Genomic DNA, 15,827 nt, shown 5'->3' with positions numbered 1-15,827 from the left:
TGTTTAACACTGTTTGGTAATGACACGTATTAAACAAATTATCATCATATTTGCCTGTAGGGCAAAAGAATTAGGCAGTGTTAAAAAAGGTAAGTGGTGTTTTCCCTAACGCTCTCGCCTTCCTGCTTCTGTACAGAGCAAATGAAGCAGAGGGAATATTCAGATTGCAGCAGAAGTAATAGACCTTCTCCTCTGCAAACACAACCACTTTTTATCCCACAAGTTTCAGTGACGTGGGGACTTGTGCTCCTGTCCTTCCTCTTGGCATTTGGAAGTTGCCAGCCTGTGTGAAGAGTGCAACAAAATCTTGTCACAGAGGATGAGGAGGATTAGTTCTTGTCCCGGGAAATAGCCAAATATTCAGGAGGCTGTGGAGTGCTGGGTGTGCCAGGACTTCGTTTGCCCAGTAGGTGTCATCTATAGCATTAGGCAGTGATAAAATTTGAAAAATAGAGGCTTTAAAACAAAGTGGGTTAGGACCAGCTTCTGATGGCACAGCTGCATGTTTTCTCCCATTCCTCAAGTGTCATAAAGACAACATGTGGCTTTTGAGTATCTGTAAGTAATAACCACCTGTGGCTCCCATTTAAATATAAAATCCGGCATATTACACAGAAAATAATTAACAAGAATTCAGGACTTTTCAGCAAAATGAGATTGCCAAGGACAAAACTGTCATAGTTCTGTATTGCAACTCATCAGCTTTACATCTGTGTGAGAACCACCCAGCCCTCCTAGTTGCATTGAAACTCAAACATTCTTATGCTCAGCATTGCCCAGCCACTTCATTCTCTACATCAGCACCCTGTTTTGATAGAGGAGGAATTTGGCCTCTGGGGAATAACAAAACCACAGTATTTTGCCACCCTCAGACTTTGGTCAAAATGCATACGTGTTAGTTTCACTGTCTGTAAAAAAAAATAAAGGAGCACCTGGCATTAGAAAACTTTCTTGGGATTAAATACAGGTAAGTCCTATTAAAGGGTTGTTTTCTATTTCCTCACGCCCTGATTTAAAAATCCAGCCAACACCAAATGGCATTTGGTCTGCAGGCTCTGTTGCATAATGGGAATGGGAGTCCTGGACAGCTTTAGCATCCTAACAGACTACAGCCCTGTGGGTTGAAATCCTCAGCTCATGGAAGTCAGCTTTGCCCAAAATGTCCCCAGGGGTAGGTAGGGGCTGCCACATAGATTTAGTTCTCCCACTCATCCTAGGTTGGGAGACAACAGGCATTTGCCAGCTGCAGTTGCCAGATCATAATTGTCTCTGACCCCTTTACTTCTAAAGAGGAAAAGTACAAGCTGAAAGCATCCCTCCAGCTGATTCGCCTGTCTGTGGACACTTGAGATGATACTTAAATCCAGTCTCTCTCTTTCAGTGTTGGTCACACGATAAACACCAGGCCTTCTTGTTGCTGCTTTGTAAACTACCATTTCCTAGCAATTAACAGCTCCTCTCATTTAGTCAATGAAGAACAAAATGGTGCTCTCTCATGTCAGGGTACCTTTTTTCTCTAAAGAACAGATAATGCCTGTTATCCCAGCAGGGCTCATTTGATGCTGCTTTAAGACAACCAGAAGCTCCGGTTCTGATTGCCATCAGCTCTGCTGGGGACAGAGGGATGGGGGTCCAGGGCTCCTGCTCCCCTTTGCCTTCCTGCCAGGCTGAGCAGAAAAAGCAAGGGGCTGCCTCTACCCCAGCCTTTCCCTACAAGGCTGCTGACCACAGGGAATGGGCTCCTCCAAACTAAAGGCACCTGGGTACAAATCCCAGTGATGAGACCCCAGCTCTGCCCCCCAGCCCTAGAGGAACTGGTGAAACCCCTCCAACCCCCACCCCAATCTCTGTCCTCAGTGCCTGACTTAACTGCGGCATTAAATCAGCTCACATGAATTATTCAGAAGGGTTTGGAGTGAATTTCATGTTAGAGAAATCTATGTTTCAAATTTCCTGACTCTAAGAGGAGTCCTGGAGGTGTCCCCTGCAGTTACTTTGATAACAGTTTCTCTTTACAGATGATAATTGCACGATTCAATCTCTTGTACAGTGTGGCCTTGTGAACTCTTCTCTCATATCAAAGGACAATTTTCAGATCATTTCCATAGCAAAAAGAAAGTGATTGTGGAGATAATCTGTTGAAAACACACATGCTGGATTTCAGTTGAAAACAATAAAATGCAGTCATGAAATGAGAAATCAAGTGTTACCTAGCTGACGATATATAGAGAATAAATTGCCTAAGCATTTTAGTTTACTGAGCTGCTAGGAATTGAAAATTGGTCCCCTGATTAGTCTGATTATCAGGACACCTATAGCAACAAGCACCAAAAGGGAAAGGGAATATTTTTCTACCCTGAATCTACAAAGAAACATAAGATTGAAAAATGTCATTAACCAAGGGGGCCCTTTGCAGTTCTTACAAAAATAATCCATAAATGAATGTCACTTACATCTGTCTGGGTGTGCTGCAATTTTTGAGCAGCATTCATCACAGAATCTCTCAGAGTCTTCTAAACTTTAAGATATTAATCCACCCATGAGGAGAACAATAATAGAAAAGCTCCCAATATTTTATTTGCATGATCGATGTATACTTAGGTAGCAAGCTGAACTTCTAATGGGATTGATGGTACAATCACACACCCCACCTTTTGTTTCCTGGCTAGTTTGTATTCCCAGCTGTGGAAAATGTAGGTTTACCAGCATTCTCACTTTTTGAGAGGCCATGGGGGTGTTGGATCATGGGCGAAGAAGGTGAGGGAGACTTACTGCGAGCACCTGGAATTTTTGATGTGAGAAACTCACATTTAGCCAAATCTCTACTGGTCTGCAGTGTTCCCGTACACAGCCTGTCCATTTCTAAGAGGTTTTCAATCACAAAGAGAAGTCAGAAGCAAACATGTCCTGTTTTGATCAGGAACACTCCATCGAAGTCAAAAGTATGACTGTGAAATGTGTGGGAATCCTATATTCAATACACACAGCTGGGGTGTGAAGGATTTTGTGCCTTTCCTGGTGGAGTAATTGGCATTTGCACAATCAGAAGAGTTAGATTTTTGTCTTTATCCATGGACATCGTGGAAAGCCATTTCAGTGTATGGAATGTTAGTGATCTCCTTGTGATCTGCAATGCACAGCTGGGTGCTTTATACCCCTCCAGCTGTGCTAGCAGTTGATGATCGGGTCAGGATGGTTCAAAGGGAGTCAACCTCATGTTCATTGTGAGCTTAAGGCAGCAGGGCTCTGGGGGAACTCTTGTAAGCACTGCAAAAGCAGAGGAGCAGCACCCCAGGCTTTAGGTTAGCACTAGTTTTCTTCACTGTTTTCTTTGAAGAAGCACTTCTGTGGCATCACTAGAATTATTGTTAGGCCATAACACATGGGATGTTGCTTTCTTCTTTCCAAGAAGATTTAGAGTGTAATTTCTTTTTCTAGGCTGTTAGCTGAACTCAGTAACAAAGTCTTCCCAACCTGCCCTTTTGGGCTGGCACTGTGTGGCTCTGTCAGCATTGCTGCAGAAAACAACTCATCTGACCTCTGCTGGCAACCGAGGAATTATCCCAGCATTGCCCTGTGCCGCCTCACCTTCCAAAATGCAGGAGCACAGCAGCCTGGGCTGCATCCCTGGCTCCTGGCAGCTTTGATGGTCCATGTTCTCCCACCCTGTAGGCTGTGCCCTGCTCCCAGCTGGCCCCTGCAATGCTATTTCCAATGAACTAATTATGTGTGTCACTCATTAAGTGGACTGGAAGCAATTTGATGACCAGAGAGGTGATAAAGAAAACAAGACAAAGTACCTGGCATGAAAGCCCAGCAATCCCCACCTTTATCTGGAGAGAAGGGAGACTCACACAGGCTGAGCTCCACAACAGTTCTGCCTACCCCATGGCTTGGTGTGACTGGGAGCACAATTTATTTATAAACTTTGAAAACCCTCTCCTGACTAGTACACAGCCCAAAACTGAAGGTCTGTGCTAGTATTTTGCCATGGAAATAAATGTTTGTGTAACCTAATAGTTATTCATCTTACCAGCATGCAGAAGCATGGTGGCATTTGTGCAGGGATTTATTTGCATTTACAATTGTACAGTGCCTAATGGATACTGGAAAGCACTCAGCTCTGCAGTGCTATTAAATTTCAGCACAGCAAAACCTGCTGCTGTTATTACGTCGTTGCTCTGTGGTGTTGAAGGCAAATTTGTGGAGTAAATTCAAATCGAGAAGCTCTGAGTTGAGACCCCTGGAGGCAGTGACATCTGCCTGTCTTTGTTAAGAATTTCTGAGGGTGAGAGTAAAGTACTTAGAGTGAAAAGGTTGAGTCCAATGACTAATGTAGAAATGCCAAGTCCACAAGTTCCATGTCCTCAAGTGCCACGCTTACAAATCTTTTCAATAATTTCAGAGATGGTGTTGTTAGCGTTCAGGAACACACACAACCAGGGGATATGATTATCTGCAGGTGCTTTTATTGAGAGCTCTGGGGATCAGGGGTCCAGACCCAAATCTGACTCTGACACGTCTTTCGAGCTGAACGTATTTTATATTCTATCCTTACATAACTTACATATTAATTATTAAACTTATATTGTTCTATTTTATACATTGACATGAGTTTCTCGTGATCTTTCTTAGGTCCCTGACCACAGTTTCTCATGATTATTCTTATGATTAAACAGTAATTATATTTAATTACTAAACAATCATCACATCTAACAATTATATCATTTATTGTGTACTAGCTACACAGGTGCAGTTCTAGTAAGGTAAAAGTCTTCCTGTGCTTAGGGTATTTATTTTTCCAGGGCCTACTAAGCTTATTTTTCTTGTTAACCCTAAATCCCCATGATTTAAAAACCCTTTTACTATCAGTGTCACTTGTTTCCTGGGAGCAAAGCCTGACCCTCACCTAGCTGCGCTCTTCTGTCTGGGAATTGTAGAGAGCAAGAAGGTTCCCTGTGAGCCTCTTTTTTCCCCAAGCTGAGCCCCTCCAGATCCCTCAGCTGCTCCTGTGTTCCACACCCTTCTCTTCCCCCCACTGATTCTTCCTCTGGAGGTGCTCCAGCCTTTCAGTGCCTGTCCTGTCTCAGGGGCTCAGAGCTGGACACTGCACTCAGCAGTGCCCAGCACAGGGGATTTCACTGCTCTGGTCCTACAGCGAAAGGTAAACTTTAAGGAATTTAGAGATTTTAGAGGAGCTAAGATTTTAGTTAGAGATAAGCCTTACTAGAGTTAATTAAAATAAATAAAATAAATGAGTTGGCCTTGATGAAGTTAGGAGTTAGTAGTTAACTAATAATTGATTGCTTGTCAGCACAATGTTTAGTTAGCTGGGTTTATAACGAAGAATATAGAAACTGACAAATAGCTTTTAGGAACATAAGACAATTGTGGGGCTCCTCTGTTCTGAAACCAATTGAAGACAAGGAATGGGAGTTCTACCAAGAGTTCATTTGTCATATTTGCATTGAAAAGGTAGAAAGGTCAGAAGGAGGAAAACTTCATTTACTTCCTCATTTTGGGACCCCTCCCCATGAAAGGGACACTGACCCATTTCAAGGGACAAACCACACATGCTGAATGGCTTTTGAAATGATTGGGATGTACCAAAATGATGAATATGTATTTGTATTTTGGGTATTCAATACTTGTATGGATAAAAGGGCTCTGTAATCACCTGGAAGCTGCGGTGTGGATTTGGGAGCTGTCCCACACACAATAAACATACACTTTCTAACTTTAAACTGTTAGAGAGTTTTTGTCCCTCACAGTTGGATATTGGTACTAGATCAATATCCATATTTTTTAATAAATCAACAGGACACATTATTCCTGATCCAGGCCAGATGTCCTTGGTTTCTTGCCCACCTGGGCACACCCAGGTCACGTTCAGCTGTTGCCAACCAGCTGCTTCACAGCCACTGTGTGCCAAGCCTGTTTCACCAGGTGGCTGATGTTAAATCAAATCTCAACCCAGCTGAATTTGCACAGCCTTCACTTGTCTGGTTGTGTCTCTCTCCTCCATGCAACACTGGCTGGATGAGGCTCCTGGAGCCCCTCAGCAGCAGGAGAGGGGAAAGGCAACTGGGGCAAAAGTCTCCAGCTGCCAGGAGACCCTGGGACAAATGGGAGGATTTAAAAAAAACAAACAAAAAAAAACACCCAAACAAACAAAACCCCAAAAAACCCAGAAACATCAACCAACCAAAAAGAACAAAAAAAACAAAAAAACAAACAAACAAACAAAAAAATTTCACAGGGAAATTGTGTGAAAAGTCCTTGGAATCAGCCATTTCCATCAGCCTGAAGCCTCCCAGAGCTCAGCAAGGTCAGATGCATGAGCCCCCAGATTAATTGACCCATCTGTGTGGGTGAGATTTAGGATGGTTTGTTTTTTTTCAGTTGTGATGTAACAGAGGAAGGTAAGAAGAATAAAACACATAGTCAATGGCTCAGCACGTATTTTTTTATGATTCAGTTTCAAACCATTAGAAAATTCTTTAGGGATGCAAGTGCACTTTAAACCACAACATAATATCTACACCAGAATTTCATTTTTCTCAATTCACTGCTTTGTGAATTTAGTTCTAATGTCACCTCTTCTTAATTCTCCTTGGAGTTTTAGCTAAGACAATATTTCCATGGCCAAGCAAACAGGAGTGTCAACTGCAACTGGACTGCAAATCAGCATTGTGTTTCTAGCATGAATATTGAGGGGAAAGGGGATTTATTGCAGCTTTTTAAGCCCAAAGATGAAATGCAAAAGTGAATTAAAATTTCTGTGGTAACTGCTCAATCAAAGGTTGGAGTGCAGTATTTTTGCTGCATTTAAATAGCAAAGAATCATCTGCAATTTGCCAGCGCAAATGCAAATAAGAAATTTCAAAGGGCAGTGGTATCTTTTTTTTTTTTGTTGTTTTTCCTTCTCCCTGGCAAGAATGTATTATAGCAAGCTTGTGTATGCTTTGAACTATTTTTTCCTGTCATGACAATTTAGTTTTTGTTTGCTTTTTTAACGGAGGGGGAAAATCCCAACTCTTGCTTTAATGATCTTCGCTATGTTGAACTTTAAAGTGGCTTACAGCAGGGGAGTGTGGCATTTTCTGTTTGCATCAGTCAGTTGCTAGTGATTGATCTCAGAAGCCAGCTTTTATTTTCTAAGCAAAATAGGCTGCAGTGGGATAAACCTGATTAAGGTGAGTAGAGTTTTATCTGATGTGCCTATTGCCACTCCTTTCAGCATAATGACTTTCTTTCCAGCTACAGATGATATGCAGAACACAAAACAAAAAGTATGTGTCAGTTTATAATGCATTCTTCTTAAAGTTTAAGTGATCCTAATAGGCCATCAAACTACTAGAAAACAGCTTGGCATGTGGAATAAACTCCTGATCAGGCTGCTATAGTTTGTGTTGCCATCCTTACATAGACGTTTGCCATGAAAGAAGCTGCTGGCTGGGCTGATGTTATTGTGAAATCATCTTGCAACATCTTGCAAAAATTGCTGCTCTGATTGTAAATGAACTGCTAAAAAGAATTTGAATGATCTTGACTTTTCTTCCTGACTTCTGAGTGTTTGGGTCCTAGTGGCTTCTCCTGCTAAAGAGTGTGAACCTCAAGACATCTGAGATCCTGACACAAAAATTTCTCATTGCTCTGTGTTACTTCCCAACAGGGACAAGTGTTTCTTTCCCTCTCTTTTCTGAGGGACAAGAGACAGTGAAGAGGAAGAATAGGTTAAATTGCATTTGAAGAGGTGCAAATACAAAAATACAAAAAGCCTTGGAGAAAACACGTTTCATTCAAATGGCTGTTTGCAGAGCAGATCCTCTGCAAGATAACTTATGGCATGTGAAAAAGTCCTGTGCACAGAAAACAGTCTGTCATAGTAAAATAAAGAGCCCTGAAGCTGTGAAGTCTGGCATAGCTGTGAAAATAACTTTCACTTGGGAAGGGAGGCTGGGAACCCTGCAGCTCCTGATTCTTTTCAAAGACAATGCCTGTACCACAGCAAGGAACACGGAGGCTAACCCCTGCAAATCTCCACCAAAACCCCAATTTAAAATACTATCAAAGATTAAAGGCTGCACTCTCTTTCAACTGCATTAATTATCAAGGCAGCATGCAGAGCTCTGTAAATGGCTCTGGTCTGTTAGCACAGCACTGAGTTTAAAGGTTAGGGTGGTGGCAGACAGATGACGATGATGATGATGATGACAACGTGATTTGCAGAATTTTCTGGCATGGAGGAAAGATGTCTTCTAATACTAGAAGAAAAATCAGCCTGCCTTCTATGTAGCAGAGGCTGGGAGGGAGGAGAGGGCAGCTGAGCTGTAGAGGAAGCAGGAGTGGTGCTGAGTTCCCTTGCCCATTGCAGCCTGAAATTAAATAGTAATACTGCCAGGAGGTGAAAACAAGGCAAGACACTCCCAGACAAAAAAAAAAAAAAACCCCAAAAAAACCAAAACCTTTTCCCTACCCCTGACAAGAAAACCCCAGTCCTGTTTCTGCTCTGCATAAGCACTAGCCACTGTGGCAGGCTTTATGAAGCTGTGACTGCTTTATTTTGATTAATTTTATTGGGAAGAAGTTCCATCCCTTCCACCAGCCAGAAACCAGGCAACCCCCATTAGGGCCCTCTCTCCCTGTTTCTTTACTGCTGTTATAAAGTGATTTATAAATTACTTTACTAAATAGGGTCACCACACGTTTGAAGAGCACCTGAGAGTGCAGGTGTGAAAGGAGAGCCCAGGGGTCTGGTGGATCAGCAATTATTCCAATAGGTGGGAAGCTAAGCAAGGGACTGGGCAGGGTGCCTCTGCCTGGGGGACACGGTGGTGGCCTCATGGAAGAGGCCACCTTTCTGACAGAGAGCAAGCAGACAGCATTGTACTCCTTCTTGAGGGGTTTAAGTTTGAAAATGGAACAAAGTGGTGGGGAAATCAGCACCAGTTTCTTTCCCCCTCTGCACCCCCACAAGAGAGTCTGGCCAGGGAGGGGGTCCCTCAACAGGCCCTGGGCAGCAGAGACCACCACAACAATGCCAGGAAATTGTCAGTCAAGTTTAATGCATCGTAAAGAAGTAAAACTACATTGGCATATTTAAGACAAACACTTTTTTTTTTTTTTCTATGCACACTATCCACTGGACAGCCCCCTTTTCAAAATAACTACTTTTAACAGTTGAAGACAGTTTTTCAGAAATTCTTCACATATTCAATCTTCTACACTTTTCCTTTATTTTTTTATTTGTCTGAGAAGAAAAAAAAAATTATGAAACCTGAAAACATCTACATTGCAAGCCACTCAGAATGCATAATTGCATACATTAACCGATGTATAACAACTGTGTTTTACTTAGTTCACTCTATTCATCAATAAAAGAATATAAAAATCTTGTTCAATCGAGTGTTGTATATTAAAATAGATTTGTATAGTACTGCACAGTTTCTCCCGGAGTTGTGAAAATGGTTGAAGGGACCATGTGCTTTCTGGGCAACAGAAAAAGCTCAGTCCCTCACGTGTTTACTTTTTAAAATTAAAACCAAGAAAGGCTATTCAGCACCATGTAATACGCTGATGTGAGAGACCAGCCTTGTGTCCTGCTCTGGTGGCTTTCCATAAGTTGTGCTAATTGATGGAGAACTCGTAAGGACAGAGACAATGGCACAGGGGGGTGTGAGCTGAGAAAAACGGGGTGTCCATCCCCACCTGCCCAGGCAGCACACGGGGCTCTGGGGCCCTGCAGAATCAGGAAGACCAGCTAGGAAACAGGCAGGTGCACTGGAATTTTCTCAGGCTAACACTTAACACTTCCAAAATATGCTAAAATCCAACAAAATGTTACCAAGGAATCAAGTTTCCAAAAACAAAATCCTCCCAAACCTTTTTGATTTTCTGTGTCCTGTCCTCCCCCCGAAGTTTTGAGTCTCCAGTCTGAGAAACAACGCCTTGAGGCAGTTTTTTTTTTCCCTGTACCATTTCAGCAGATATTTCTACAAAAAACCCCAACCAACCCACCAACCAACCAAAAAACCCACAAAGCAACCAAAAAAATCCCACAACTAAAAAAAAAAACCCAAAAAAAAAAAAACCACAAAACAAAACAACAAAGAAAATCATGTTGCATATCTTTAAAAATGCAGTACAAAAAGGTTATTTTTTTTGGCATATTATCTGTACTGACAAGAAACAAAACCCAGAATATTTATTTGCTTTTTTTTTTTGTTTAAAAAAGAATCTAAAATGAACAAAAAGACAGAAAACCACTGTCTTTAAAAAATTATACCTAAACTTTCAAAGATATCCACTGTTATGGTTGATGCTAAACCTTGCACAAAAATTCCATGAGAAAAATACACTGATAGTAAAATAAGTAAAAAGGACCTGCAAAAGGAGTTTTACAGTAGTATTTTTTAAATATTTTGAAACGCATATACAGATGCATCAGCATGAAAATACTTCAATATTTTACTAGAAATGCTAACTTCATACAGTTTCTTTATTTAAATATCTGCAATTCTCAAGTCTAATAATACGGAAAAAAAAAAAAAAAAAAAGATCTTTTGTTTCCAAGGCTCTGTGAGTGTCCATGTTGCTGTTCTGGTCACAAAGACCCCATATCCAGATCACCTGAATTAATGGGGCCAAAGTTGTTCCTCTGAAATCCACGTCAAGTGCTAAGTAGCTCAGTTTCTGGTTATCTCACCCACACACGTAGCTTTCAGCCCAACTACTTCTCTAATACCTCACTACTCCTCTCCCCTTAGAGCAGAAAACCTGCCTGCCACCACAAAAGACTATCCTGCTTCCTCTATCAGCCACGCTTTTCCACATCCTCAGTCATAAATACATTAAGGCCAACATAACAAAACAAAATGTCATAAGCACTGAAGGTCTTGGCAAATACAAAACTGCAGCACGACCCGCTCCGTGGGAATGTGCTGCCACAGTGACCTACAAACTGGGCTGCAAGTCTCTTAAGTGTACCAAAACTGAGATTGCTCCTTCTGTCCTTTGTTCCAGTTCCATCTCTCCTCTGCTCGTGTGCATAAGTTTCTCCTCGCCCGTCCCTCAGAGCTCGCACAGCCAGCTCCTGTCAGTTGTTGCCCTGGGAGGGCTGCAAAGCTTTGTGCATGGCAGCAGAGGCAGCCGAGGGCTTGATCCAGGGGATGGATAGCAGGGAGGTGGTGGTGGTGGTGGTCATGGTAACCTGAATCATCTGCTCGTTCTGTATCAGTCTAATGAGGGTTTTGAGGCGTTCCAGTGATGACTGAGTCCCTTTCTGCTGGGCCATCAGGCTGGTTTTTAGCTCTAAGCATTTCTGTCAAATAAAGGGAAGAGGAGAGAGAAGGAAAGACTGAGAATACATTCAAAGTGGTGTCAAACACCTCTCCAAACATCCTTTGGTTCCTTGGTGCACATTGTGCTCACATGAAGTATGTTCTCCTTTGGGGAAAGCAAAACCACAGCTTAACAAATGGAGTAATCAGCAGTGCTGCACACATTGCAGCAGCTGTCTGAGGGAACAATATTCTTCCCAGGTGAAATGTTTTTGGAGGATGTTTCCAACTCCATCCTGTAGACAGCCTGGCAGGAACACCTTCTGCACACCACAGAGATGCCTGGCACAGGAGTCCAACAACTGTGTTACTGAAAATACAGAAGGCGCCACTCAGCTCTTTCACTCTTACCAAAGGACCCTGATAAATGTTTGGCTGGTGAACCTCACCAGGATGCATTTCATACGTGCCACACTTTCAGGGAATAGGCACCGTGAAGACACATCAATCTCACTGAACATGGTATCAATATTTTTCTAACAGAAAACTTTGCTCCAAGATGCAACTGTTACATCAGAGCATTCACAAGGAAGCTTCTATCCCTGAGGGTGGCCAAATTTCTCCCTGCAATCTCTTAAAACAAAAACCTCCATGCAAATGGGCACGAGAGCAGGAGCTAAACAAAGGCACCCCAAATCCTCTATTTCTCCGAGAAGAGGTAGGAAGAATCAGTAATCCTCCTTTCCCTGCCCAACCACGGACTGCTGCATCCATTCCTCACTGAGGGACAGACCCACACTTTGATCTGTCTGCAAGATGAAAGGGGACAGCAGCTCTAATACCTGAAACCTTTTTCTGTCTCCCAGTGCACCCAGGATTCTGACCAAACCCATTACTTGGCTGCAGATTGCTTCTCTTTGGCTATGGTCCAGACTGCCCAGGGCTGAGGATTCTCCAGTCCTGGGGAATTGGGAATTGCTCACTTGAAAATCAACTTGTTCAGAAAGCAACTGCGTGGAGCGGCTCGGAGGTTGGTTTAGAGAGATGCGATTTCAGATGAAAGATAAATTATGTTCTGTTTTTACCATTGCAGCTGTCGGGTGTATGAGAGTGTTCTTTTTCATATAAATCTCTGTTAAAATGTCAGAATGAAATTGCTCTGTGTGGGACACCTTTAATTTATTTTCTTTTTTCAAGTGGATACATTTCCAATACATATAATCATTGGCTGATATTACCATTTAAATAAGATAGTGTTGCCCACTGGAAGAACCTGATTTTACTTAGGTAGAAATCTCACTGATTTTGACAGCCATGTCACCTGATAGCTGATGGCTTTTGTTTTTCCAAATTCCTCAGCCCGCTGCACTCTCCTACCTATTACATACACATGTGGTTCCATTAGTGCTATACACATGTACAGGGAATATACAGCGATGTCTTTTATTAAGTTATTTCTTTTCCTTCCACTCTGTTTTACGTGATAAATGTTTTAAAATGCCTCCTCTGGATAACTGAAATGGTAAAACAAGCAGTGACCAGCTACTCCCTGAAGCTGCCACTTGGATTTTTTCAGGGTAAGGTAATGGGGTAAGGTAATATCAAATATTTATTGTGGCTGCCACACAAACTAACAGCTACTTCTCAGGATGGAGGTAGCCCCAGATAGTTCCTTCAGCCATGAAGGGGAGAAATTAGGCTTTGAACTCAGCCCATTCAGCCAGAGACTGCTCCTCACAGCACAATATGTGTGGAAGACACCTCCAGACAACATTTAACTTTAAAACAAGTTTGGAGAGACAAAATAGTCCCTGTCCAGTCATGAAGAGATGCTACAACATTCAGTAAAGATTAATATCAAGAGGTTTGAGCTAATGGACAAGCAGCTACTACCGGAGGACATGCTTGTGACTAAATTTTTCACCTAGAGGATCAAAGTACCTTGAAGTCATTGGGTACCTCAGAGCTGTGGATGCAACTACAAGGAAGGCAGCCATGGCTATTTGTGGAGTTTTGTTTGGGTGTGTTTTGCCACAGAAATTCAAGTGATTTCTTCTCCTCTGCCTGCCAGAGTGGTTTAATTTCATGCATAAAGAAAATGCACACATACTTCCTCAGAGAGAAACATATTCACACTTGAAAATCTATGGCTCGGGAACTTGAATTATTTTGTAGCCACAAAATACCATTTTGGGGGGCTTAAATTCTTTATAAACATCTCTTCAGGAGACTCTGTGTCCTCATCAGGTGTCCTACCTTCACTGCACTGTTGAGAAGTCGATCTTTTTCTTCTAACTGTCTGTGCTCACTCTTCAGCTCACTGCTTCTCTTTAGTAACTTTCGTTTCTCTTCTTCTTTGACTGTGGAACAATAAATAAGGATGCAGAAGTTAAGAAAAGGATGTACTGTGCACTTGAGGACAGAAAGCAGAAGCAGGTATTTTGCATGGTGAATTTAGGGTCTCATTAGCCTTTTGTCAGCAGGCACAGCCAAAGAAATCTGTAGTTTCTCCTTGCAGGCATTTCTTCATTAAAAGGGTGGTCAGGCATTGGAAGGGGCTGCCTGGGGAGGTGGTGGAGTCCTCATCCATGGAGGTGTCCATGGAGCAACTGGACATGACACTCAGTGTTGTAGGCCAGCTGACGAGGTGGGATCAGTTACAGGTTGGACTTGATGAACCTGGAGGTCTTTTCCAAATTAATGGTTCTGGGATTCTATGCATGTGTCTATTTCAATGGTTAGCACACAGGAGGACAACCCAAAAGGTACAGTGCACCTTTAAGGTGAATTATAATTAATCCTTAGACTACATGTAATCCTGGAAGTCTCCAAGAAAGAGGTGAGTGGTATTTAGGAAGAGGTCAGCCCCTTGGAATGGCAATAGTTAGTGACCCTGGCAGAAAAGCACAATTATAAGTGTGCCAGACCTGCATAAAGGTCCTTACAAATATAATCCAATGCCCCAAACAGCCTATTGTAAGAGTGCAACAGGGAATTAAAAAAGAATAATGCTCAGTGCACAGCTGTCACACAGCATACGACTCAAGTGGCTGCCATACCACAGAACACTGAAAGCATTAAAAGCTGCTATTGCTGTGGGACCAGGGACACTAGTCTGGCATTGTGTTCATACCCAGTTACATGGATCTGCTTAGCCTGACTCTGCCTCACAACGACTCTGCCTCAAAATCCTGTTTTCAGCACTGTTCCAGGGAAGGCACCACTTTGATGGCAGCTTCCTCCACGAGAGTGAAATTCCAGAGAGATCATTCTCAACTTCCTTACAGAGAGAAGACAGCAAAGGAGCAGACCAAGGGAAAGGGGACAGAAAAAGTCTGCCATCCCCAGCCACTTATAGCCCTATGACCTACACCATCAGACCGTATAACACTACTTTGATATTTCAGCTAAGGACTCAAGTAGCATTGCTATCATGAGCAAAGAAATCCCTTGTCAGTGGCTGAGTTAACCCCTACCTGTTTTATGAGTAACGTAGGAGTGAACAATAGCCAGAGTTCCAGTCCATGGCACATTGTCATCTTTCTTTAAAACCTATAAGCCCAGGAAACAATAAATGGTTAGGATTCCAAAAAAAACCACCCATTAATGTTTGCTCCAACCTTACAGTTTGGCAGGACCAGAACTTGGGTCCTTGTCTCAGAACATAGAAGTGATCTCAAGGCTAAGCACAGGAAACCCTAAGGCACAGAATCTACACTTTAGTGACACTTTAGTGTTTTAGTAGTTTATTTCTTACTTGTGCAATCAGCATTATTCATAGCAACTAGACAGTTTAGCATATTTCACATAACTGTGATGAACAGTTGTGTATAACAAATGTGATTTAAATAAAAGGAAGTTTTCTCCTCACACCACTGGTGAACAGTGTCTTCTTCTGACACTGCCTCCCTCATCTCTAAGATTTACATTCTTTTGCCTGGCTACATGCTGCTGGTGTTACTGTAAACAAAGGAGCTGAAGAAACTGAAGAGACATTTTAAGACAATTCTTAGCAATTACAGGCAAGCTGCAGAACTCCCTGTATGTTCTAATTCTAGGATTGTGAAAAATACCAGAAATAAATACTGCAAACTTCATTAAAGCCTCTCAGTACTTCTTTATCTAATGTAGTCCAGTGAATCATGACCATAGGTTAGATTTGTTTAGGGGTACACAAATCTGAGGTGCCTCCCGTTTTCCCTTCTTGGTATACCATGCTCCATGTGGCTTACCTTCTGTTGGCACTTTGGGCAGACCCAGAGCCCTTTGGGGGCAGTTTTGAGGGGTGGGTCCAAGCAGTTGAGGTGATATGCTCTGGGACATGTGCCACAGGGCTGCAAGTTAACTCCACGCTTGCAAGCAGCGCAGTGCTCATCATGATGGATCTCGTTCTGCAAGAGAAGGGTGCCCTGGGTAAAGTCAATCCATTGAGAACTTCTCTCTACACAGCATTCAAAGCCTCTACTGCAGCAGACAGGCTCCTTCAAACATGAAATCTAATTGTCAGAAGGACCCTGACAGACACAGAAGACAGAAATAATAGAT

At 42.4% G+C, this 15,827-nt stretch overlaps 1 protein-coding gene across 5 annotated transcripts in view; it reads right to left on the bottom strand.

The window, feature by feature from the left end:
- Positions 1–9,041: 9,041 nt before the first annotated feature.
- Positions 9,042–15,827, bottom strand: part of PHF21B (PHD finger protein 21B) — a 122,227-nt gene continuing 115,441 nt past the window's right edge. For all 5 annotated transcript variants that reach the window (XM_030263378.4, XM_030263380.4, XM_030263379.4 and 2 more), the window contains 4 exons: positions 15,515–15,673; positions 14,759–14,834; positions 13,539–13,642; positions 9,042–11,323 (listed from right to left, as the gene is read on the bottom strand). In XM_030263378.4, the coding sequence (XP_030119238.1) occupies positions 11,099–11,323; positions 13,539–13,642; positions 14,759–14,834; positions 15,515–15,673 (564 nt within the window). In that variant the 3' untranslated portion in view covers positions 9,042–11,098. The remainder of the gene's footprint in view (positions 11,324–13,538; positions 13,643–14,758; positions 14,835–15,514; positions 15,674–15,827) is intronic.

This window comes from Taeniopygia guttata, chromosome 1A (assembly GCF_048771995.1).
Source record: "Taeniopygia guttata chromosome 1A, bTaeGut7.mat, whole genome shotgun sequence".
NCBI classification, from domain to species: Eukaryota; Metazoa; Chordata; class Aves; order Passeriformes; family Estrildidae; genus Taeniopygia; species Taeniopygia guttata.
The sequence above is the reverse complement of the archived record's forward strand: the minus strand, read 5'-3'. Positions and strand labels throughout refer to the sequence as shown.